Below are 22,449 nucleotides of genomic sequence, written 5' to 3' on the forward strand. Positions count from 1 at the left end.
GGACAGGAGACATACATGTTAAGGGCATCCACTGGGGATAAATGGCCATACATCCTCTCCCTGCCATTGAGCAGATGGGAATCATTTTCTGTCAGCTGGAACCTGGCACTGGCTACTCTGATCTGTACTGGTGGTAGCTCAGCAACAGCACTGGATATCGGAAGGTTCTGTTATACTTCCATCACAACCCAGCTCAATAAATGAGTTGCCTGAAGTCATGCAGTTTTTCATCAGCAGTCAGGATGAGAAGGCTGGAGTTCCCAATTTCCAGCCTGTCATTGCTCTACTAGATCTGCCTGCCTTCCTGTATTTTTCAGATTTTTATCATACTTCCAATTATTGAAGTAGTACCGGCCAACTTTTAAGATGTTGCTATTACTTTTAGATAACCAAACCTTCTGATTAACTTAAAGAACAAAACAAAGGAAATAATCAATTTTGTGACTTCTGACCTTGTTTTTTCCCAAAACTTCTGTCTGTGTTCTGCCACTCCTTGAGGGGGAAGTTTGGTATCATTGGTATCATTCCACAAGTGTTCTCCAGACAAGTTGCTTGAACTCAATGTGCCCTTCTACTCTTAACCAACTTTTTTTTAGCCTTCTTTTCACTAGTCATCCCTAAGTATGATCAAAATCTTTCTCTTAGAAAGGTGTCACCAAATCTGTAGCTGTTTCTCTTATGCTTGACAGACAATGTTACCAGATGTTTTCCGTGGTCCGTGGGGAGGCAGCCATTGTAGAGATTCTCCAGTGCAGACTGTTCGAAAATGCAGCTGTGCAGAAGGTTGGTCAATGACAAAAAGCATTTGGCTTTTAGATTAGAGAATATTAGAGGGCTGTGGAAATAGGTTATATTTATCTCCTCAAGAAAAGTTGAACTCTGGTTAGGATTTGCAAGGGTAACCAAATAAAATATTGCAGAGAACCTGAGGCACCTGCTTGCTTCTGGGAAAAATTTTGGCCAGGTGACACCTCATATTCTCAGTTTCTTCTTAAAATCCCAGCCTTTGTTTTCAGCACTTGTCATGATCGACTCTGGAAGCTGTGGAACTCTCTTTAGCACATCTGGAAGAACAGAAATGTTGATTAGTGTTTTCTGCTGTTTCTGAATTTTGGGTGGCTCTCCAGCTTTTGTTTCAGAATATTGTGAATAGTACAGACAACCTGATGCCAGTGATAGGCAAAACATCTTACATGAGGCAAAATGTTCCATACGCAGCATGTGAAAGCTCCTCTACTGCTCTCATATTAACAACAATCACAGCCATTTTTTAATTGTTTCAATGGGCAATCTTTAGTATTTTAATTCACGTGCACATGTGACAGAATGTTTTCCTTTTAGCTTTGTCCTCTCTGATGGTTGGGAACTTTACCTGTACTAATTGTCCTGTTCTTTATTTCAGTACAGACTGACATGTAACTCTCTGTTCTCCAGAATCCTCATACCTGTACTAACCTAATGATTCCTTATGTCTTATGCTGATGTTTATTAACCCTCAAGAAAGTGTCTGCTTATTCTTTTTGCTGGGGTAGGTGATCCACAAACACTTTCTGTAATCAACAGCTTATTGACCTGTATAATGTGTAACATCTTACTGCCTGGCAGCTTTGCCTTGCTGTTTTGGAGCTGGCATTCCTTGGGATAGGGATGGTTTAAGAGAAAACAAAGGACTTTCTCCTTTAATATTTAACCTTCTATTGTGTAATTGAGAGGTGATATTTATTTACCATGCAGTCAAATAGTACCTGCTGCTTAGATGTGTGATTTCATGTTTTGACATAGTTTTTGTATAATTTAAACTAAATTCCCTTTAAACTATTTCCTCTGTAAACAGGTGTATGTCATGCAAACGATCAGTACATTGAACAGCTCAAAGAAACTCTGAATACCACTGTGCCAAAGACAATAGCTGGTTTTATTGCTGAACCAATTCAGGTAGGTAGTCTTTGCTATTTCTCAGTTGTGAGAGCACAAATACTGTGAAACAATCAAATCTGATATTCTTTAGCTACATCCTAAATATGGACTTCTGCTGGTTTTTTGTATTGATGCCTTAAACACCTTAAATATTTGAAAGAATAGATTCACTGTGTTAAAATTTCAGCTTTTCTTATTTATTTCAATGGAGCTAGAATTTTGCTCATGAAGTTAAGTGAAACAGTATTATGATTAAACATATACACTCATCCTGCAGTTAAATATTGAGTAGGAAGCATTTTATCATTTAGTTTCTAATACCTTCTTCCAAAATTCATACTGGTTTTCTTTTTACTTTATCTGTAAACTGTAGCTCAGTCTCTCTTCTACCTGTTCCCAACTACATTGTCTACTATATTTTTTAGTAACTGTACAGCAAGTGATGGCCACAGGATTAATTTTCTTCCCTCAAGTTCCAGAATTGATGTATATGTAGCAAGAATGGAGAATGCATTCTGGGAACAGTAAAAAGAAGGAAAAAAAATGTGAGAATTATGACCAGAAAGAAAATTTGAGCTGTTCTCTGTTTTTGCTGTCTTCCAAGCCTTTACATACTTTAGAAGTCATTGCAGTCCAGGTGTAGAGTAGAATTTCTGATTCAAATGAAAAATGGCAAGGCAAAGAGAAATTGAGGAAGGAGTGTTTTAACAAGATTAGCCAAAATGGGGATAAGCGTTCTCTGGGTAACTGTGTAATCAAAAGCAGTTTCTGGATTTCTCAGTGTGTAGGTTTCCAAGGTACTTGTTTGGCAGTTTGTCTGTAATCAGTTCTGTCTTACAGTGATCCACTCCACAGTGTGGCTGCAAACATTTATACCAGCACAGCAAATGGAACAGCAAACTTCCCTATGGAATGGGAATGAGTGACCTGAGCAGGAACTTTTTGGAGCAGTTTCACTGCTTCAGTGAAGCAGGAACTTAAGACAACAGTCTTATTACCTCAGGGCTGCTGGTATTTTTTCTTGTAGTAGGATAGGCACACAGTGGGATGCCTGTTTCCTTGTCTGTTCTTGAAGACGTTGTCTTTCTTTGTCTCCGCAGGGTGTTAATGGAGCTGTTCAGTACCCAAGAAATTTCTTAAAGGAAGCTTATCAGCTAGTACGGGAAAGAGGAGGTGTTTGTATTTCAGATGAAGTGAGTATTTTTGACATAAAATCTCTAGAATTCAGGGTACCTCTGACAGTTTTCTTAAAATAATCCAACTGAACAAGAAAATGGAATCCTGAAAATAATCTAATCTAAATTAAATGCTATTATACATTTTGTAGCTTAGCCGTGCATCTCTCCAAGCATAGGGGCCTCTCAGTTTTTGCTGTCTTTATTCTGCTACGTGGTACTCTGATTTCAGACACAAGTCATGCTCGTAGCAGACTTCAATCTTGTCCTTTTGGCAGCAGTAAATTTACACAAATACGGAGCTAATAAATGTAAGCTGTGATGTGAGGTGTGTCACAATAACAGCTGCTTCTATGCGCATTGTTGGCAAACAAACTCTAGAAGGGAGTTGATTGCTGTACCTCTGCAAATACTTCTTAAAACCAGAATTTGCTTACTTGAGGCTATTTTACAATAGTAGCAAATGCTTTGAAGTGCTGCTGGTAAGTACCTCAAGTGTTGCAGTAGTAGAAATCGGCAGTCATGGGATTGCAGTTTTGACATGTAATAAGCAACTGCATTTTCTCTCAATTTAAAAAAGGAAGCTACAGCTTATTAGAGCATCCCACCATGCCTAAGAAGTGGTGACATGTTAGCTCTCTCATATGGGAAAGAAAAACCAAATTACAATAAATAACATGTTGAGCAAAGCCATCTCAATAAGAAGCCTAATACAAACTGACTCCTGATGTAGGTGCAGTCTAGTGCAAATCACTAACAAACCAGAAAGACAAGAAAAAAAAGCCATACTGTAAAATGTGAGAAAGTGATGGGGATTTCTCTGGACTTTTCTTTTGAAAGGTACAGACAGGATTTGCACGGACAGGAAGCCATTTCTGGGGATTTCAAACACATGATGTAGTCCCTGACATTGTTACTTTGGCAAAAGCAATTGGTAATGGCTTTCCAATGGGAGCTGTTATTACAACAAAAGGTATTAACTGTTCTGTTCTGCTAAGGGTAAAAATAGAACAATAACAAAATATGCTATACAATAATTACTTTCTGGAGAGATGTGTGTTCTAACAGCTGAGCTTTACTGGTAATCTTTGACTGGATCTGTCTTTTGACAAATGAATTGGATTCACATTAATCATTTGTTTTACCAGGTGCAGTGCTATACCAGAGCAAAGCTTAATTTAGAAGGGGTTAGTTGTATAACTGGTGATAGATCCTGGAAATTCTTATTGTTTTACTAATCAGTCTATTGTTAGCCAACTGCTTGATTTCATACAAATGACTTGATAAACCTACTGAAGAAAATTTGTAGATATTAGTTTCAGGGGACAGCTGGCAGCGTATGCTAGAATGTGACTATTTCTCTAGTCTGTTTATAGCATCTACTAGACACTATGCTTTTGGGAAATAATTGTATTTTTTAGACTACTTGCAGGAAAATAATCTTCTTATTGCATTGTCTCCAGCAGAATCAGGGTTGAAGCACAGTAAATTTAAATTAACAGTTAACAAGTACGGTTACCAAACATAAGGCAACTCTAAGAGTAATCAATGTTGTTCTTTTTCTTTCAGAGATTGCAAATTCCTTGGCCCAAAACCTTCACTTTAACACATTTGGAGGAAGCCCTTTGGCCTGCGTAATTGGATCTGCAGTTCTTGATGTAGGGAGAACATTTTGTACATTTATATATTCCACACTCTTCCTTGTAGCAAAATATGAGAAATGTTTACATTTATTCTTACTATAATGTTATATGTGGGCAATTTTTAAAATAACTGTATTAAATGCATTAACACCTGCATGCATTATGCATGCATGGCAAACATGCCTTATGTGTAGGAAAAAATATTTCCTGGTGAGTTCTAATGCAAAATTTAAATCTCTCTAGCAAGAATAGGAGTCCTCTAGTTATGTTTTCAGAATCATCTTTCTTTGTCACCTTTATATTCTTTACTTTATTAATAAAAATGTAGGAAAACACTTTCTCAAAAGCCTTAGCTAACTTTTTCATAGGGCTGTTCAACTCTTCAGCTAAACCAGATTTATTCTCTGGCACACATGCTTCACATAATTGTTTTAACTTTACAGCTTTTACCTTATGCCTAAAAAGCCTTAGTGACCAGATAGTTAAAATATTTAAGGTCACGATTCCTTTTGGAGAAAAAAAAAAAGAAAAGAACCCTCATGAAAAAGAAAGTAGAAAAGTTTGCAATGTAATTCACTGGTTATCCAGCAGAAAATCAGTCAGTGATTTCTCTTGATCTTGTACAGACCATTTTTCCTTTTACTCATGTTACTTTCCTGAATGTTTTGGGTTTTTTTTAAGCTATATTCTAAGTTGATTGGTCATACAAATAAAAGCCTTCTGAAAAAAAACATTTTACAGATAAGATCTTCTGAACCCATGTTTTGGGTTTTTTTGGCTCAGAAGTAACTTGGAGCCTGGATATGAAAAAAGTCCAAGGAGGTTATCCGAGTCAGGAAGACTAAAACAAAGTTGAAATGAAAGGGGAAAAAAAAAAAAAAAAAAAGAAAGAAAAAAGAAGACCAGTTTATTGACTAGGAACATGAAAAGTCAAGAAAAAATTGGTTCTTAAGAAGTTTGGAAGTGTAGTTGCAGTCTGTGTAGGTCTGATGTGTAACTTCATCTGCAGAAGTAGGGCTTGCCAGAAGAGTTTCAATTAATACTTTTACTAAATTACTCCTGTCTGTAGTGACCTAGGTCACAGATGACTTAAGGATTCCACAACGTCGGCTTCTCAAAACAGTAGACCAGCAAGGGTGTAAATCAAAGAAAGCTGAGGAATGGGGGAAAAAAAAGGAAAAAAAAAAAAAAGAGCAGCACCCACTTTGAGTTCTGTAATTGGGTTTTTTTGTTTATTTTGTTTTGTTTTCATGTGAATGCTCTTATTGCAAATATTAAGCTCACAAAGCAGTTTGTGTATGTCAGTGCTGACAGCTGGCTGCATGTCAGAACTTTGATTAAGAAGAGGTAAGTAAAGAACAACAAAAAAAAAAGCTTGTGATTAAAAAGTGTGGTGTTCATGAATCTAGTCTTCTCATGATACTGGAGAAAGAACTAAAATATTTCTGGTAAGGTTTTGAAAATTATCCTGCTGTTGATGTATTATTCAGTTGTGACCACAAGCATTACTGGACTGTTTATGGAGTGAGAAGTAAAATGTGAAAAATGCCACAGCAACATCAAAATCTGTTTAGTTGTATCCTGATGCCATTAGAGGATTGTAGGAGAAGACCTAAGGACTGTAGTAGTGATGGAACATAGTCTGCAAGGAAGTGAGATAAACATAGTATGTCATCCAGCTAATTAGGGATTAACCAACAGCATTGGAAGTTTATCTTCTAAAACTGTTCCTGTTCATCATTTTAACCAGGCTATTGAAGAAGATGGTCTGCAGAAAAACAGTAAGGAGGTGGGAACATACATGCTACTGGAGTTGGCTAAACTACGGGATAAATTTGAGATTGTTGGAGATGTTCGTGGAAAGGGACTTATGATTGGAGTAGAAATGGTGAAGGATAAGGTCGGTGTTCTACTTTATTCCTTTCAGCTTACAGTGCTGTTGAAAGTTTTGTCACACTTATTTCAGCTTAAATAATAGGAAGATTTGCACAGCTAGTGAAGTGATAAAACATTGCTCTGGCTAAAAATGAGCCAGGACATTCCAGCAATTCAAATATTTCACAAGCATTGAGTAAACAGTGACTTGCATAACTTAACTGCAGAAACTCATCTTAGATAAATTACGCAGCCAATGTGTTCAGCCAGATAGGGGGGTGGGATTTGTTGGAGACAATGGAACATACATCTTTTTTTGTAGAACTAATTTAGAATATCTAAGTGAAGTTTAGTATTCACTTCCCTTAGGACAGTCGTCACCCTCTTCCAGCTGAAGAAATGAGCCAGATCTGGGAGGACTGTAAAGACATGGGGGTTCTCATCGGCAGAGGAGGACTCTATAGTCAGGTACTGAAACTCAGGTTATACATAAAGCTTCTTTTCTGCCCTCATAAACTGTATCCTGTTAGTCTCAAGCTAAATGAACTTTATTTTAGTAAATAAACTAGACAACTTGTATTCTTAGGAACTAGCTGTGTCATTCAGCATAATTTGCAAATCAGGTAGGAGATGTTTGGTTTTGTTCAAGTATGCTGAACTAGCCCTAAGCTTGCAGGTTTTCTCTAGAGGGACAACCTCCCCTAGAAAAGCAAAGTAGAAGAAATCAGCAGTATTTGGATCTGCTGAGTCTTAGCAACTGTTTAGATTATCACTGGACCTGTGGGTACAGAACAAGTCTTGCTAGTTCTTTCTGTTTGGAGAGCTGGTAACATTGTACCTGTATTGTAATTAAAAAAATTAAAAAGTTGTTAATAGCAAGTTCAGCAACGCAGCACAAAATTGGGAATTGCATGTCAATGGGCATCAGCATAGAGCAACTGAAGATGCACTGTGCTGTTCCCAGGGTACTGCATCACCAGCTTCTTACAGCATATAAGTCAGTCGCAGAGAATAGCCTCAGGGCTGGCCAGCTCAGTGAAGCCCTCTGGCACAGAGGAAGCAGCTTCTGTAGGAGGGAGATGTATGGTGGCTAAAATAAATAGGAAGCTGCATCTGTCATTGGTTCTTCCACAAGTCACAGACCAGAACACAGGTCACAGGCTGCAGCTCAGTGTGTAGAAAAATCTGGTTCTGTCTTACAAGCATGCTGTTATCTATTAGTGTGAGATTCAGCTGGGGCTGTGGGTAGGAAAGAACGTTACTCTACTCCTGCTGTATGAAGTCCTGTGATGTGATGACAGAAAAATCTAAACTGAAAGTTGAAGATTCTTTCAGAAGTTAAATACTCTTGGAATTGTTATAATATAGATCAAACATTGATATTTAGGAACATGTTAAACTGCATAGCCCATTCTGATAAATGTGCATTCAAGCTATAGTACCCTAAATGAATGCTGGAGTTTAGTGATTTTTTTTCATCATGTATTGTCTTAGAAGCCTTCAACAAAGGTTGTAATGTAATAGCAGATCAGCTGACACAACATGAGAAGCTGATGCTCTCAATAGGCACCACTTCTCCCTGTGGTGCAGAACTGCCAGAAAGCAAAAGACACCTGCAGCTCTCTTCTTTCTTGGTACAAACTGTCTAAGGTTTTACACCAGCTCTGTCTGGAGCAACAGCCCTGCAAGCTCAGCCTCCTCTAGTCAGGCCTCTTCTGGAGGCAGTTGCTTTGTCGCAGGAGCAGGGTGGAGAGTTGGATGCAGGAAAGTCCAAAATTGCTCCATTTCAGAATGCCTTTATCAGATGCCTCAGTCCTTGTTCTGTTACATACTATTTCTCATACTTTTGGTTAGATTTTGGGGGGGCAGGCGAGTGCTGATCTAGACGGGCTGATAGAAACTATTCTTGCCATACAATTAAAAGGATTTTTTTCTCTCTCTCTCTCCTTAGACATTTAGAATTAAACCTCCTATGTGCATTACTAAGAAGGACGTTGACTTTGCTGTGGAAGTATTTCATACTGCTTTACAGAGACACATGGAAAGAGCTGCCAAATAACTTGAGTTCCATGAGGTCCACAAAGAAGCCCTAGTGATACCCAGATTGCACTAATCTAACACGGATAAAAAAATCAGTCTGATATGTTTAGCATCACAAGAGCATGCCAACTGACTCAATGTTTAATCAAGAATAATCTGTAATCTATTTTGTAAACATACAGGTCTGTTCTATAGTGGTGCTGTGCACTAGCTGCACACCTACACTAGCATTAGCATAAAAATACACTGTATCAGCCGGCACATACTCACCTGTCATCTGTGTCAGTCATAACAAAATCGATAAGAGTATCAACAAATGAATAAAGCTGTTTTGGGTGTGTAAATGCTGTTTGGACTTCGTAGCATCCACAGGCCCCTGGGGGGTGGCACCAGTGCTGCTTTGAGTGCTGCCTCCTGCTTGGGCTGTGTCTTCCCCCGGTGCCCTAGCGGTTACTGCTGGTTCACAGCTACATTTCCACTGCTTCTGTCCCCACCCCTGCTACCAAAACCTTGCCATTTACCCCTAATATATACAAGCGGTTGTAAAACACACAAATTATTAAGTATTTGGTTTTATTTAAATAATTATTTAAAAATAAGTTAAAAAGTAATGCTGCTGGATTCAGTCTATGAGATATGCACAGTTGGTCTCTGACTGGGAACCATCCTGAGCAGAACATAACTGGAGGTTTCAGAGTTAAAACTGTTTACACTTACTACAAAAATACACTGTAATTAGACCATGATTAAAAAAAAAAACTATGTGCACACAGAAATTGAGAAGTTTCTAATTAGAGAAATTCATTACCTCCTTCAGTTTCCAACAAAAAAATGACATTGGGTCAGTAAGAATGGTACCTTTATGATTGTATTTTTCATTCAAGCTCTTACATTGGAGTAATTTCCTTGGCCCAGTAAAGGAACCATATCAGCTTGTGGGAGGTATGGAGACTGTTCTGCCAGTTGGCGTGACGAGTTGAAACTTGAGAGGTATGTGGTTAATGCAAGAACAATGGTCCTGGAAAATTACACACCAGGGGTGTCCTCAACGCTTTACTACAGCCCTTGCTGAGCACTGCATTCTCCAGCTGCACTGACAATTCCTGTGAAAAAGCTACTTCCACTCCAAAATCAGGTGTTTGTTATCCTACCTGTTTTGGGATTGTTTTAGGTGCTATTTAAGAGCAGGCAGATTAAGCATTTAAACAGAGGTGTAACACCCATTTTGTTTTTCAGAAATCAGAAAAAAAATAAAATAGTTATTATTCCAGCAAGGCTCTTCCACCAGACTTATTTTTCCAACACTAGGCATGGAGGAAGATGCACAAAACCAACAGGAATGGTGAAAGTTGATTAACCAGCTTTGTCATCTCACTCCTTCCCTTCTGTCTGATGTTCTGCCCTTAGGGATGGCAGAAAAGGCTGTTTTTCCATGTCTTGGTGACATTTCATCTGTGATGGAACATAAAAGCAGCACAGGCCCCTCCTACTGGCCACATGCACTCTGAGCTAATGCCTCTCAAACGAAAAGCAGCAAGACAAGTGTTAAAATAATTTATTTCTTCGGTATGGGTAGGTTATCTGTGCAAGTTTCAACAGAAATGCAAGGGGAGAAGCTTTGAAATGCTACTTCCCCATCCCCAACGTGGAAACCACCCCTAGCATGACAGCTGCAAAGATGGTACAGCAAATCCAGTCATTAAAGAAAGGCTAATGAAACCAAAAGAAAGCACAGGTTCCTTTCGTTGCATTTTCCTTTTTTTTTTTTTTTCCCCCAAAATTAGGACTTGCTTTTTCTAATTTAACTCCAAACACAGGCAATGTGCAACTTTCCTCTTTGGAAGAGTTTTCATTTATGATTTGGAAGACAAAGTTCTATCTGTTCTTGCGTTTCTCTTTTTTGCTTCTGGCACTTACAGCTCCATTTACAGGTGGTGCTTGTGTTGCTTTTGCATGTCCTGTGGCTTTTAGGTGTTCAAACAGCTTATTTCGGGATGGAAATGCACAGTTGCAGGTGACACAGAGGATGGGAACTTCATTCTACGAGGGAAAAACCAAAATGCGTCACATTGATATGAAACATAATAAACACAATTCAGATTCACTGTACGGATTTTCTCTCAGACAATTAAACGTGAATAACCTCATTCTATCATAAGTACTCCTTTGCTGATTAATAATTAAATACATATTTATTTATCTTTTTTTAAATAATCACAAATATGACTTCCTGAAATACTACTAAGTAGAACGAAGAACTAGAAGCCTTGAAAGTCTAAGTCAATATAAAGAATACTATCGATCTCTCCTGATCAAAAGAAAAAAAAGACTATACACTTACTACTTTGGGCTCTGAGATTTAGATAATTTAATCTGTCTTAGCTGGAGTTACTACACAGGATCTCTCTCTTTCTGGGAAGCACCAATATTGGGAAACATACAAATGGTATTGTCTGTCACCTGCCTGATGATAATAGGTGTCTTCAGTTGTTTAATTTATATGGTTTGGACTGCCCTGGATGCAGAGCTTTAGCAGCTCTCTTAGAACTTAATTTGGTCCTGCTCTTCTCTCTGAGGATATGAACTGATGTTCCAAGTCTCTTAGTTTCTAACAAAATCACAGGAATAAAACCACCTGCATTATTAAAAAAATAAAACAAACTGAAACAGAAGCTGTGGGCTGAAGCAATCAAGCTACCAATCTTGTCTGCAGTAACATTACCAGTAGTTTTTCAATAGCATAAGTAATTTGACGTACCGCTGGCTGCTCAGAAGATGCCTTGGCAGACTTTTTTGCATCTTTGGCTTTTTTCCCTTTTGGCTTAGTACTGCTGATAAACAAAGAGACACCAAGATCAGTGCACAAGAACATTCAACATTTGAGAGCTTCTGATAGTTCTCCATCACCAGTGTTTCTGCTGCTTCCCTGTTCTTCCTTCACCTGAAACAATGCAAGTGCTTCCAGCAAAAATATAAAACCATTTTATTTATGTGATCAATTTTTGATCTCAAGATCCGGCTAGATGACAAATCTGCTACTGCTACATGATGGGGAAGACATCTACAGTCAAACACCATTTCTGAAGTAGATCCTCTTAGTATCACATTTATTCCACTCTGGTTGAATAGTGGAGTAGCTCCCAGTTCACACTGGTGAATAATGTAGACTCGTTTGACAGTATCAAATATGACCCAGAGTGATACAGCGACTGCACCTTTTGGCTTCAGTTGTTGCTTCTTTCACTTGGCTGACATCTTCTGTCGTGCTTGTGTCCTCTGGCTCAGCACACCTTTGGCCATCATTCACCAGCTCTTCTGCTGAGCCACTGTCCTTATCCACACAGGGCACCTCCTTCCGTTCAACTGTTTCTTCATCAGCACTTTTGTCAAGAGAGTCCTCATAAGTCTGACAAACAGAAGAAATGCAAGTTAACTACTGCAGGTTCATTAGTGATTATAGTATTACACCTCCTTTACCCCACACATGGGTGAGTGGGGAGAATACAAAGCCACGGACCCTCTTAATCTTACTGTGTTTTCAGTGACATTTTAACAGGTAAAACCTTAGTTTTCCTGTTTTCAGAGATGAGGCCACCTATGATGAAGGGAAGAAACATCAACAAAACAGCTTCTAAAACTACAGAAGAGGCCCCTAAAAGTATGGAAGAGGAAAATGAAGGTACTCTGGGTTCATTCTGTTCTGGCTACCATTTCACATTATAAACAACAGCTTTGCTTACAACTTTGAAGAATGTTAATTACTTAGATGGAAGTTTTCTGTGCCAGACACCTACATTATAGCATTTAAGCCAAAGTAACTAAGCTGACAAAAGCTAGGCAGACACACAGCATTTTCCCTCTGTAACATCAGAAACACTGGCAGCCTTGTCCATTTACCAAAGGACAGAGTAGACTCCAGACATGCAGTCTGGCAAAAGATTAACCCCTCAGCATATCTGAAGCAAAACAGCTTAGCTCCCAAAAGCAGGATAACTAATTTGACCTGACACTACATTAATGCAACTCTTCTCACCTCTTGTATCTTTTTCAGTCTCAGCTACCTGAAAAAAAAACTTGCCTAATACATCTATCTTCAGGAGAAGAAAAAAAAACCCCATACTGATTCCCTGCACTCCATGAATCTTGGTAGAAGACGGATGCTATATTTCCAGAAGAATCTCTCCACACAAGATTCCAGCTCATGCTATGCAAGAGTGGCACCTACTGTCTGGGCTGCAGAAGATCTCATAACCACACTGATTAAAGAGAGACACAGTGCTTACGTGCAACTTGTATACAGCAAGAACACCTTCTGACTTCAATCTGAGGAGACAAGAGCTGAACAGAAGCCTAATGGTCTGCCTGACAATAAGGTGGTCAAGCCAATACTGACTTGGAATATGCAATACCAACCAAAGAGAAGCAAGAAAAATTCAGTTGCTTGAATGTCTCTGAGAAGTTTCTTGAGGCCAAGAGATCATAATGGTGTGGGAGGGGGCAGCGAAGGTGAACACATAATAGGAAACTAGAGAGGTGTTAGGCTGGGGGAAGACAGAAGACCATCTTGGGAAAGGATGAGAGAGGCAGGAACGGGTATAGACAACTCACTGGAACAAGGCAAGGATGGAGGCAGGAAACAAAGAGGTACGACTTGATAAGGATCAAGCTTGAGGAAGGCAGACAGAAGTTTTGCTTAGTATGACACTACTGCCAGTCAAGCCTGGAACAGCTTGCAGTTCTCCAGTTCACCCAGCACAGATCTGTCTCACCATGCACAGACTGAGATCCTGGAGTGCAACAGGTTGGTGTTACTTGTGTTTACAATTCAAATGTAAGGTGAAAGGACGTGTTCATTTCAACAACTACAGTGTCTGTAGGATACCAATAATGTGTTACTTTTTTTTTTTTGCCCCTAAGTTACAGCTTAACAAACAATACATTACACCGATTCTAGCAACCAAAGCAGAATATGATCACCAAACAATTAAGCAACTAATGCAGTAAGGCCATTGCTGGTCCTTCTGATCAATTCCTTGAATTCTCCCTGTCCGCCTGTTTTCCTTACACTTTAGACTGTAGCCTTTTTTAGAGCCAGCACCACATATATTAGGATCTGCACAAATAGAAAAAAGCTATTTCTATGAGGTTGCTACCATAAAATATGGTAATCCTAAGTGTAATAAAAATTGGTTTGAATTATCTGAAAATAATCGTCAAGTTTTGTGGAATTTCAAGTTCTCTCATTTTTCAGGACAAAAAAAAAAAAAAAAAAGTATTTAGGAGGTCACAAAAGGCTGTAAAGTTCCCTGAATATCATTGTATGACTACCTACCATCATTGTTCTCTGTTTCTTCCTCTGCTTCTTTGAGAGTCTGTAAAGGCAAGAATTTAAAATTACCTCAAGAAAAAATGAGTAAAATTTCTACAAAGGTACCAAGTTACATTTGTGCTTATCCTCTTAACATGATACTAGGGAGACAGTAGCCACAAATAGAAAATTACTCATGCCTGAAGTGAAAACAACACTTCTCCTAAACTACTCATTGCACTTCATAATGCATTTATTCTGCTCAAACTGAACACGAAGATTCTAGTGAAAGAATTGCTATTATGTTTTGGCCATTCAAAAAAATGAAGGTATGCAACTTAGGTCATCGATTGTCATTTTAAGCACCCTCATTTTCTGTGTGTGCCAGCACCCAACTGACAAAAAGTACCAGAAAAGTACAAATACAATAGAGACTGGCCCTGTGCAAGCTCTCCTGTTTGAAAAATAACAAACACTATGTTTCCTTAGTATCTAATTTAAGAAGCAGAGAAAAAAATATGCTATGATTCTATGATTCTATTATCCTACCACATTTGAAACAAGTCATACTAATGCATGCATTTTACTGGAACTCTGGTGCTAGTAAGTATTTTAATACTCTTGAGTGCTGCCTCTGATGGCCTCGAAGACTTTTTATATCATTAGTCACCATAAAATTAAAACATTTAAAGTACTTCTGCTTGGGCGTATCTTCTGTTTCTTCCTCCTCTTTGGTTTGTATTCCATTTGCATCATCCAAAGACACAGGAAATTTCCCTTCTTCTTCTTCCAGTTGCTGTCGTAAGAGTGCGACCATCTCCCGATGCTTCTTTGACTTTTCATGGTTCTTCATGCTGTGAAGACCAACAGGTCATTACCGCAGGTAGCTCTGAGCAAACCTTGTTCTATTTACATATAAATTAGTAACAGGCTCATTATCCATCACTACCAAGTATGGAAAATTCTGCCCTGACAATGTCTCTACTGGAAAGACAACACTGACCACTATGTGAAATGAAAAAATCTTAAAACCACATTTTAACAAAAGCTAAAATCCAACACCCCCAACCCCAAATCCCCGCCCAAAAGCACTTACGCTTTCTCAGTCTTTAAAAGTTTGTCACAAGCAGGGCAGTACAGACCATCAACAAACTCAGCTTCTTCAGTCTCATCATTCAGGTTGTCTGAAGAGATCAGTGGGGATCAGAGAGACCAAGTCAGAGGAGTAATTTTTGCATCAGCTGCTCTTAAAGCCCCAGTGAACAGTTACAACACTGACAGTTAACTTCTTCACTATTATTGACACACAAACGGATCAAGACTACCTCAACAAACCACACATCAGCAAGAATTAACAGCTGAAGCCTGATGTCCTACGTTCAAAGGAAAAGGGCAGAGATGGCCAGACTGGCATAGCTCACCTGGAGGCAGAGCCTGGCACTGCAGTCAGACCTGTGACTGGGGCTGTAAGTGCTGTGAGTCGATACTCAGGCTGCAACGAGTCAATATAGATCGCTCCCTTGCCCCCCATACCTTCGATGATTTTTGTCTCCTGTTCGTCTAATTCCTCCTCATCTGATCCATCTCCAAATTCCTTTTCATATTGTGCCTCCATCTCTTGCAACTCTCTCTCCAGATCTGACATAGTTATCCAGCTCTGTTCTTTATACTGCTCCGCAAGCCTTTAAGAAGAATAATACAGTAACTTGTACATTGCATACATGATACAGGAATTACAGAAACGGCATTATTTAAAAGACAGTTTGCTCTCTGGTACTTCAGGAGGAAAGTCTTGAACATTATTATGATGGAACAAACAATTGTCTGTAGGGCCTAGAAATCTGAGCAGTTAGTTTGTGATGGGCACATCTACACTACAAATGAGGAAATATTCAGGCAGGTGGGTCCTGCAAGAACCTCTGGCAGGAAATGCTGTGCAGCAGGGTCAGGATCAGGCTGACTGCAGGGAAGTCAACTCAATCCTCAAAGCAGCACAGCTGCCTTTACCTGCTGCAACATCCAAATCCACAAACAGTACAGAACCACAAAAACCACATTGCTCCTTGACTCTGCGCTATGGGAACGTACCAGGTCAGTTTTCCAAATCTAAGTATGGCCCAAGTTACCCATCAGTGCACCACAGGAGAGCTGCATTTTGCTCCAGCTGGCTCCTGGGCTCAGAATGATCAAGTCATTTGTCACTAAAAGCATAACTCTGCTTTGTTCTCCTTTCAGGGAAAAAAAATGATATACAAATAAATTGTACATATTATATTCTGTATATAGTTTTGTAATTCTTAATAAGAATTTATGCTCCTCCCTCCCATTTGCAGACCAAAAGCTCTTCTAGTTAGAAGAAAAAAATCATGCTAACACTTGGGGAAGTCACATCTTCCTTCTACTTCATTTGGGGAAAAATAAAAGCATTAAAAAAATGCATTCAGTCCAATGAGAGGGTCCTTTATGAAGAATTAAAAGGAAAAGCAAACCTAAGTTCATTTTTCCCCACTTTCTTTTTACCGGGTACAGTTCCTAGGCAGAGGAAGCTGATCTAAGTCCAGACTGTCATAGTCCCGTTCTCCCTCATTCCAAAACATACATTATTTTTCCTTTAAAAGAACAATTATAACTATATAACTATAACAAGTAAATCTTACTTCGCCAGGCAAGTAAAAACACACTGGATTCTGTGCTAATACAGTGAGCTACCTGCACCACTCAGGTAACTAATTCCCTGGTTATCCTGGGTCTCTACACGTCAGCACAATGCAGAGACAGTCAAACTTTAACAAGCTCAGACTTGAGACCAAAATCTATACATAAAATTCTCAAGGGTGCTTAAAAGAGCAAGTGGGGCTATTACTAGAACCTAACTCAATATGGTATCCTGAAGGATAGTTTCTCCAAGTTTAGAAGTTTTCTTCCACATTTACATACTTCGCTTGTTTGAGCTTCTGCTGCCTCCGAAATTCCTCTGCTTTCCTAGTTTTTTCTGCATTTTGTTCTTCTACAAGTTTTCTGTGAGCCTGTACTCTCTTATCCCTTTTACGAATAAATGCTACTAGCTGACGGACCAGTTCATTCCTCTCTTTCCTTGCTTTCTCTCTTGTTTTCTTGTTCTCTTTTTCCATAGCACGTTTCTCCCAGCGGTTTGAGGCTTGTCGTGTGTCATACTCTTCCTTCCAAGCAAAGTTTTTCTGAGTACAGAAACTCTGCCAATATGCATAGAAAGGGTGAACTACCTGTGAGGAAAAAAATATAAATATATATATAAAAACAAGTCACTATTTTTTTGGGGGGTACAAAACCCATACCAAGTAATTCAGGACTTTCAAAGCAGTTTTCTCTCTTCTATAAAGGCCACAGTTTTCCCTCAGAGTGTAAGTCACATGAGGTTTAGACAAACCTTTTACATTGCATTTAAAATTTCAAACTGTGCCAATCAACAACCTTGTCTAAACTATTCCAAACCTCAACTTCTAAAAAGTAACCCCTTCAGGACTGCGTCACGCTGACAGGAGGGCCCAGTTACTTTGTTGTGCTGAAAAGCACAACCAGAACCAGAACACTGCCTGCAAGCAGGGATATGAACACATTGCCTAAGAATCAGCTCACCAAATGACACCACAGGTAAGCCCTGCACTTCCAACAGCAGCCAATGACCAGCACAAAGCAACAAGACAAACACTATGAACATAAGGTTATTTCTTCCCCATGTATTATCTCTGCTTCCAGAGCAAAACAGAAATTAATTGCCCTTGACGGATTTTTCTTTCATGAATTTGTTTAATATGTATTTTCTTAACAAATTGGTGGCATACACAACAGCACTGAGCTGAGACTTGCACAAGGGACAAGGAAGGCTCTGAAGATGCACTGACTCGTCTTTTCTTAGCAAATCATATGACTGCAGGTTAAAATGATGCCCCCCTACCTCCCACATCAAGAGAAAAAGTAAATTAACTTTTCTTACTCTCCTTCCTTCTGCTGTTCATGAGTAAATGCTGAGTTAGTAAAATGGAATAATTATTGTTTTGATTGTTCTCTATTCCTCTCCAAATAGTTATTAATCCTCTGCATTTTGTATCTTCAGAACATAAGATACATGTAAACTCCATTCCTACATTACTTGCCCCATTAAGCTGCCTTGTTACTACTTACTCCTACAAGCACTATTGCTTATATTCTGGAGTACTTCATAGAAGTATTTTATCTTTAATATCTCTTGCTCTAGTGTCTTCTCCTCCTTCTGCCATTGGTACTCACATGGACTACAACCATCAACACCTCCGCAGTAATTTCTAATGTTTTCTAACCTCTCCAAAGGGTCATGGCTGTGGCAGGCAAGTTACTACAGTTTTTCTCTGCAATCACAAAAACCTAGCCTTATAATAACCAATAAATATTTATATTTAATCCAATAACTGAAGCGAGATTAGACTCCCTGTCTCAGATTCCTGCTTCAGATGAGATACCTTTCTGTGCAGAAGGATGCACAGACTATAATCTTCGTGGTCTCAAAACAAAGTTTCCAAAAAGTGTTTAAATCCATAAAAAGACAGATTCTAGCAGTTCCAGAGACACTAAAAATTCTCACACAGGGAAAGATTTCCAATTGTTAAGTGACCCTGTAATTTTACCTAACATACAAATACCCATTCTGACACTTCTTAGTTTGTTTCCAAATCCAGCGAAGTTTTGTATCATCAAAGTTACTAATTTTTAAGGTATGTCTCAATTTAAATTTCATAAATAATTAGTCATACAGTACAATCCTACTAAAAGTAAAACAGAGAAGTAGCAGACTAGGAGCAACATTTGAGTACACTCTGTGCAGTTATTCACTGGGGAAAGTACTATTACTTTACTATTTAATTTCAACACAGGAATACTGGTAACCTTAGAAATCAAAACTTCCAGGTCTGATGGAATACAGCAAATTCCTGGCAAAGCAGATTTTAAGTATCCCACACACATTCTTTTCTTGCTTCCCAAAGGTACTGTAGTTTGGAAATTAAATCTTACTTGGTCTAGATCTTTAAGGTCCTTTCCAACCTAAACTATTTTGTGACTGACTACTTCTCCTGTTTTCTAAAGGCTATGTTATGAAGCAAGTGCTATGCAGTTTTCCTAAATAAGGCAAGACAAAAACTCAGTATCCCTTTCTGTGATGTATCTTGCATCAAAAAACTGGTCAACTAGTCCAAGCAGCAAAGAAATAATCTGCTCTTTTGTTTTACAGACACTACACTTAAGTTTCAGTGTCATAACTGAGGATTAGCCCTGTGAAGTGCCTATCTGACAACTTGCCCTAGAAGCTTGGGTAATAATACAGTTCAACAGGAAATACTCTTTCTGATTCACCTAAATATTATGAATCAGAACACAACCACTTCCTTTATACTCACGGTGTACAGTGGTAGAGAAGACAGCAAATACACAGTTTTGTATCACCTCAAAGATCAACAGGAGGCTTCCCTTTGATGTCAGTGTAAGAAAAAGTAATGACTTAACTGTGTGACTTTCAGTTCAGATTTACACTTACTCTTACCGTATCATAGTCACTTTGGGAATTTCCAAACATAGGGAATTCTTCAGTATCTTCCTGGGTCATGTATTCCATCTCTTCTTTTGCAATCTTTTCAAAAACTTGCTGATAGACTGTAAAGAATCCCTGAAATTAAAAAAAAAAAAAAACAAAACTTCTGACTCATTTTGCATGGCTCAGTAATAGATGTACAAATGCTCAGCTACAGGAGTGTACAGCAACCCAGCATGAAGGGTAAGGGCCTTGTAAGTCCTGCCTCTAGACAGCAAGACCCTTCTTCTGCTTAACCAAGTTCCCATTCTCTTGCATTCCTTTTATTTCCATCTCCTTTGTGCAGACTCACATATCAAGCACCAGTACTCAAATCTAAACGAAAATCAGAAGTTCCAGCATGCTGGAGATGTTGGTAAGTCTCTGGTTACACAGAACCAACTTTGAGGAAGGTCCAAATAGAATATTTGCTATGAAATATCCTATCTCTTTTTAAATTAAGATGCTATTAACTCACTGGTAGGATATTAACAAAAAGACAAAGATTTTCTCTGGCAAAGGTTTTTCTGATCACCTGGTGCTTTTTAAGTTACAATGAGTATCTTAAAATCCAACAGGGAATGCAATTATAGGAAGCATATCTTCCCCAAGGACTGTTGTTCTATTCATTTTTTCATCATAGAATCATAGAGGTTGGAAGGGAACTTTGAAGATCATTCTGTCCAACCCCCCTGCTGCAGCAGGAACACCTAGGTCAGTCACACAGGAACACACCCAGATGGGTCTTGAAAGTCTCCAGAGAAAGAGACTCCACAACCTCTCTGGGCAGCCTGTCACAGGGCTCCATCACTCTCACCGTAAAGTAGTTTTTCCTAAAGTTGAGGTGGAACTTCCTGTGTTACAACCTGTTGCCTTTTCTCCTCTTCCTATCACAGGGCACCACTGGAAAGAGACTTGCCCATTCTTGATATCCACCCTTTACATATTTGTAGACATTAATAAGATCACCTCTCAGTCTTCTCCTCTCTCGACTAAACAGTCCCAGGTCTCTCAGCCTTTCCTCACAAGGCAGATGTTCCAGTCCCTTAATCATCCTCGTAGCCTCCTTTGGACTCTCTCAAGTAACTCCCTGTCCCTCCAGAACTGGTGAGCCCAGAACTGGACACAATACTTCAGATGTGGTCTCACTAGGGCAGAACAGAGGGGGAGGAGAACTTGATCTGTTGGCCACAGATCAAGTATCCCAGGATACTACTGGCTCTCTTGGCCACAAAGGCACATTGTTGTCCCACAGATAACTTTTTGTTCAACAGGATCCCAAGGTCCTTCTCCATAGGGCTGCTTTCTAGCAGGTCAACCCTTAATCTATACTGGTCCACGGTGTTTTCTTCCCAGATGCAGGACTCTGCACTTGTTGAACCTCATGAGGTTCCTCTTTGCCCAGCTCTCCAGTCTGTCTAGATCTCACTGGATGGCAGCACAGCCTTCAGGTGTATCAGCCAATCCTCCCAATTTTGTGTCATCAGCAAATTTGCTGAGGATACACTTTGTCCCCTTGTCCAGGTCGTTGATGAGGATGGTGAATAAGACTGGACCCAGCACTGACTCCTGGGGAACACCACTAGCCACAGGTCTCCAACTGGACTGTGCACCATTGATCACAACCCCCTAGGCTCTATGGTGTAGCCAGTTCTCAATCCATCTCACTGTTCACTCTTCCATCCTTTGCTTCCTGAGCTTATCCACAAGGGTGTTACGGGAGACAGTGTCAAAAGCCTTGCTGAAGCCGAGGAAGACATCCACTGTTCTCCCTGCATCTACCCATTCTGTCACACCATCACAGAAGGCTACCAGATTAGTCAAACATCTCCCCGTGGTGAATCCATGCTGGCTACTCCTGATAACCTCCTTTTCTTCCATGTGCAATTTTAAATTGATTCATTAAAGATGAATTAACTCATTACCTTTTCATCATCTCCGTATCCAGAGTAACAGCTGACAGTGAAGTAGCGCAGCAGATCCAAACTATCATCCTGATAGTCTCCATCAACTCCTCCTTTCAGCAGGGCCTCCCTGTGATTATCATACCTGGGGAAAATGCACAGTGTAAAGATTGTGGAGACACAGAACATCCCCCAGTGCTGGTAAGCTGAAACAGTACACATAGCTCCTGGATGTACAGCTTAGCTCAGTGTATGGAATTTGTGTCTCATAACCAAAACCTTCAGAGAGAAAAAAAGGTAACTTAGTAAATACTCTCTCTTTACCTCACTTATAATTACTTTATCTGCAATACCTGCAACAGCAATTTCTTAACATTTGATCGAAATGCTTCAATAAGCTTTCAGAAGCGGGTAGAGTATTGTTTAAACCATCCAGTATTTACAAACGCACCAAAAAAAGGCCCCAAATCGCACATCAGCACGTACAGCTTTGGAAACAGCACTTTCCTTTCAAGGACAAGCCTCCTACAGGTGCTTTCGGCTGCATAACCCAGCAGATCTCTTAGCCTATTTGAAAAACAAGCTAGATGAACGTTTAAAGAAGCCTGCTTCGGATGGGGCCGGCCACAGCGACACGGCACTGCGGGTTCCCAGGGCCGGCGGTGCCGGCAGCTCCGTGCCCACCTGGGCCTCCCTGCTCCCTGGGGAAGCCGCAGGGCCCGGCACTGGTGCCCCCAGCCCAGCAAGAGGCCCGGGGGTGCAGACGTGCTTCCCTCCCGCAGCCCCGGCGGCTGCTGTGCCCACACAGCCCCGTGCCAGCAGCAAATCCCGAGCCCCGGCTGAGGCAGAAGCAAAACGCTCTTTCTTTCCCCAGGCCGGTTCCCTGCTCACCAGGCTCTTTCCTGCGGGTCACTGAGCACGTCATAGGCCGCCTGGATTAACTTGAACTGCTCCGCCGCCTCCTCCGCGTTCTCTAGGTTTTTATCTGCAAGATAAAAAAAACAAAAAA

At 39.8% G+C, this 22,449-nt stretch overlaps 2 protein-coding genes across 2 annotated transcripts in view; one reads left to right on the forward strand and one right to left on the reverse strand.

Moving 5' to 3' along the window:
- The window catches only part of AGXT2 (alanine--glyoxylate aminotransferase 2), a 12,653-nt gene extending 3,984 nt beyond the window's left edge, over window positions 1-8,669 (forward strand). The window contains exons 7-14 of the mRNA XM_010008759.1: window positions 690-783; window positions 1,835-1,935; window positions 3,018-3,110; window positions 3,933-4,065; window positions 4,662-4,750; window positions 6,486-6,635; window positions 6,980-7,078; window positions 8,562-8,669. Of these exons, the coding sequence (XP_010007061.1) occupies window positions 690-783; window positions 1,835-1,935; window positions 3,018-3,110; window positions 3,933-4,065; window positions 4,662-4,750; window positions 6,486-6,635; window positions 6,980-7,078; window positions 8,562-8,669 (867 nt within the window). The remainder of the gene's footprint in view (window positions 1-689; window positions 784-1,834; window positions 1,936-3,017; window positions 3,111-3,932; window positions 4,066-4,661; window positions 4,751-6,485; window positions 6,636-6,979; window positions 7,079-8,561) is intronic.
- Window positions 8,670-10,525: 1,856 nt separating this feature from the next.
- The window catches only part of DNAJC21 (DnaJ (Hsp40) homolog, subfamily C, member 21), a 12,950-nt gene continuing 1,026 nt past the window's right edge, over window positions 10,526-22,449 (reverse strand). The window contains exons 2-12 of the mRNA XM_010008760.1: window positions 22,332-22,425; window positions 21,462-21,585; window positions 19,510-19,632; window positions 16,896-17,200; window positions 15,483-15,640; window positions 15,055-15,142; window positions 14,654-14,812; window positions 13,983-14,022; window positions 11,866-12,056; window positions 11,409-11,481; window positions 10,526-10,690 (exon numbers count right to left, since the gene is read on the reverse strand). Of these exons, the coding sequence (XP_010007062.1) occupies window positions 10,526-10,690; window positions 11,409-11,481; window positions 11,866-12,056; window positions 13,983-14,022; window positions 14,654-14,812; window positions 15,055-15,142; window positions 15,483-15,640; window positions 16,896-17,200; window positions 19,510-19,632; window positions 21,462-21,585; window positions 22,332-22,425 (1,520 nt within the window). The remainder of the gene's footprint in view (window positions 10,691-11,408; window positions 11,482-11,865; window positions 12,057-13,982; window positions 14,023-14,653; window positions 14,813-15,054; window positions 15,143-15,482; window positions 15,641-16,895; window positions 17,201-19,509; window positions 19,633-21,461; window positions 21,586-22,331; window positions 22,426-22,449) is intronic.

The sequence above is a fragment of the Chaetura pelagica genome, unplaced genomic scaffold, assembly GCF_000747805.2.
Source record: "Chaetura pelagica isolate M959 unplaced genomic scaffold, ChaPel_1.0 scaffold31, whole genome shotgun sequence".
In the NCBI taxonomy this organism is placed as follows: domain Eukaryota; kingdom Metazoa; phylum Chordata; class Aves; order Apodiformes; family Apodidae; genus Chaetura; species Chaetura pelagica.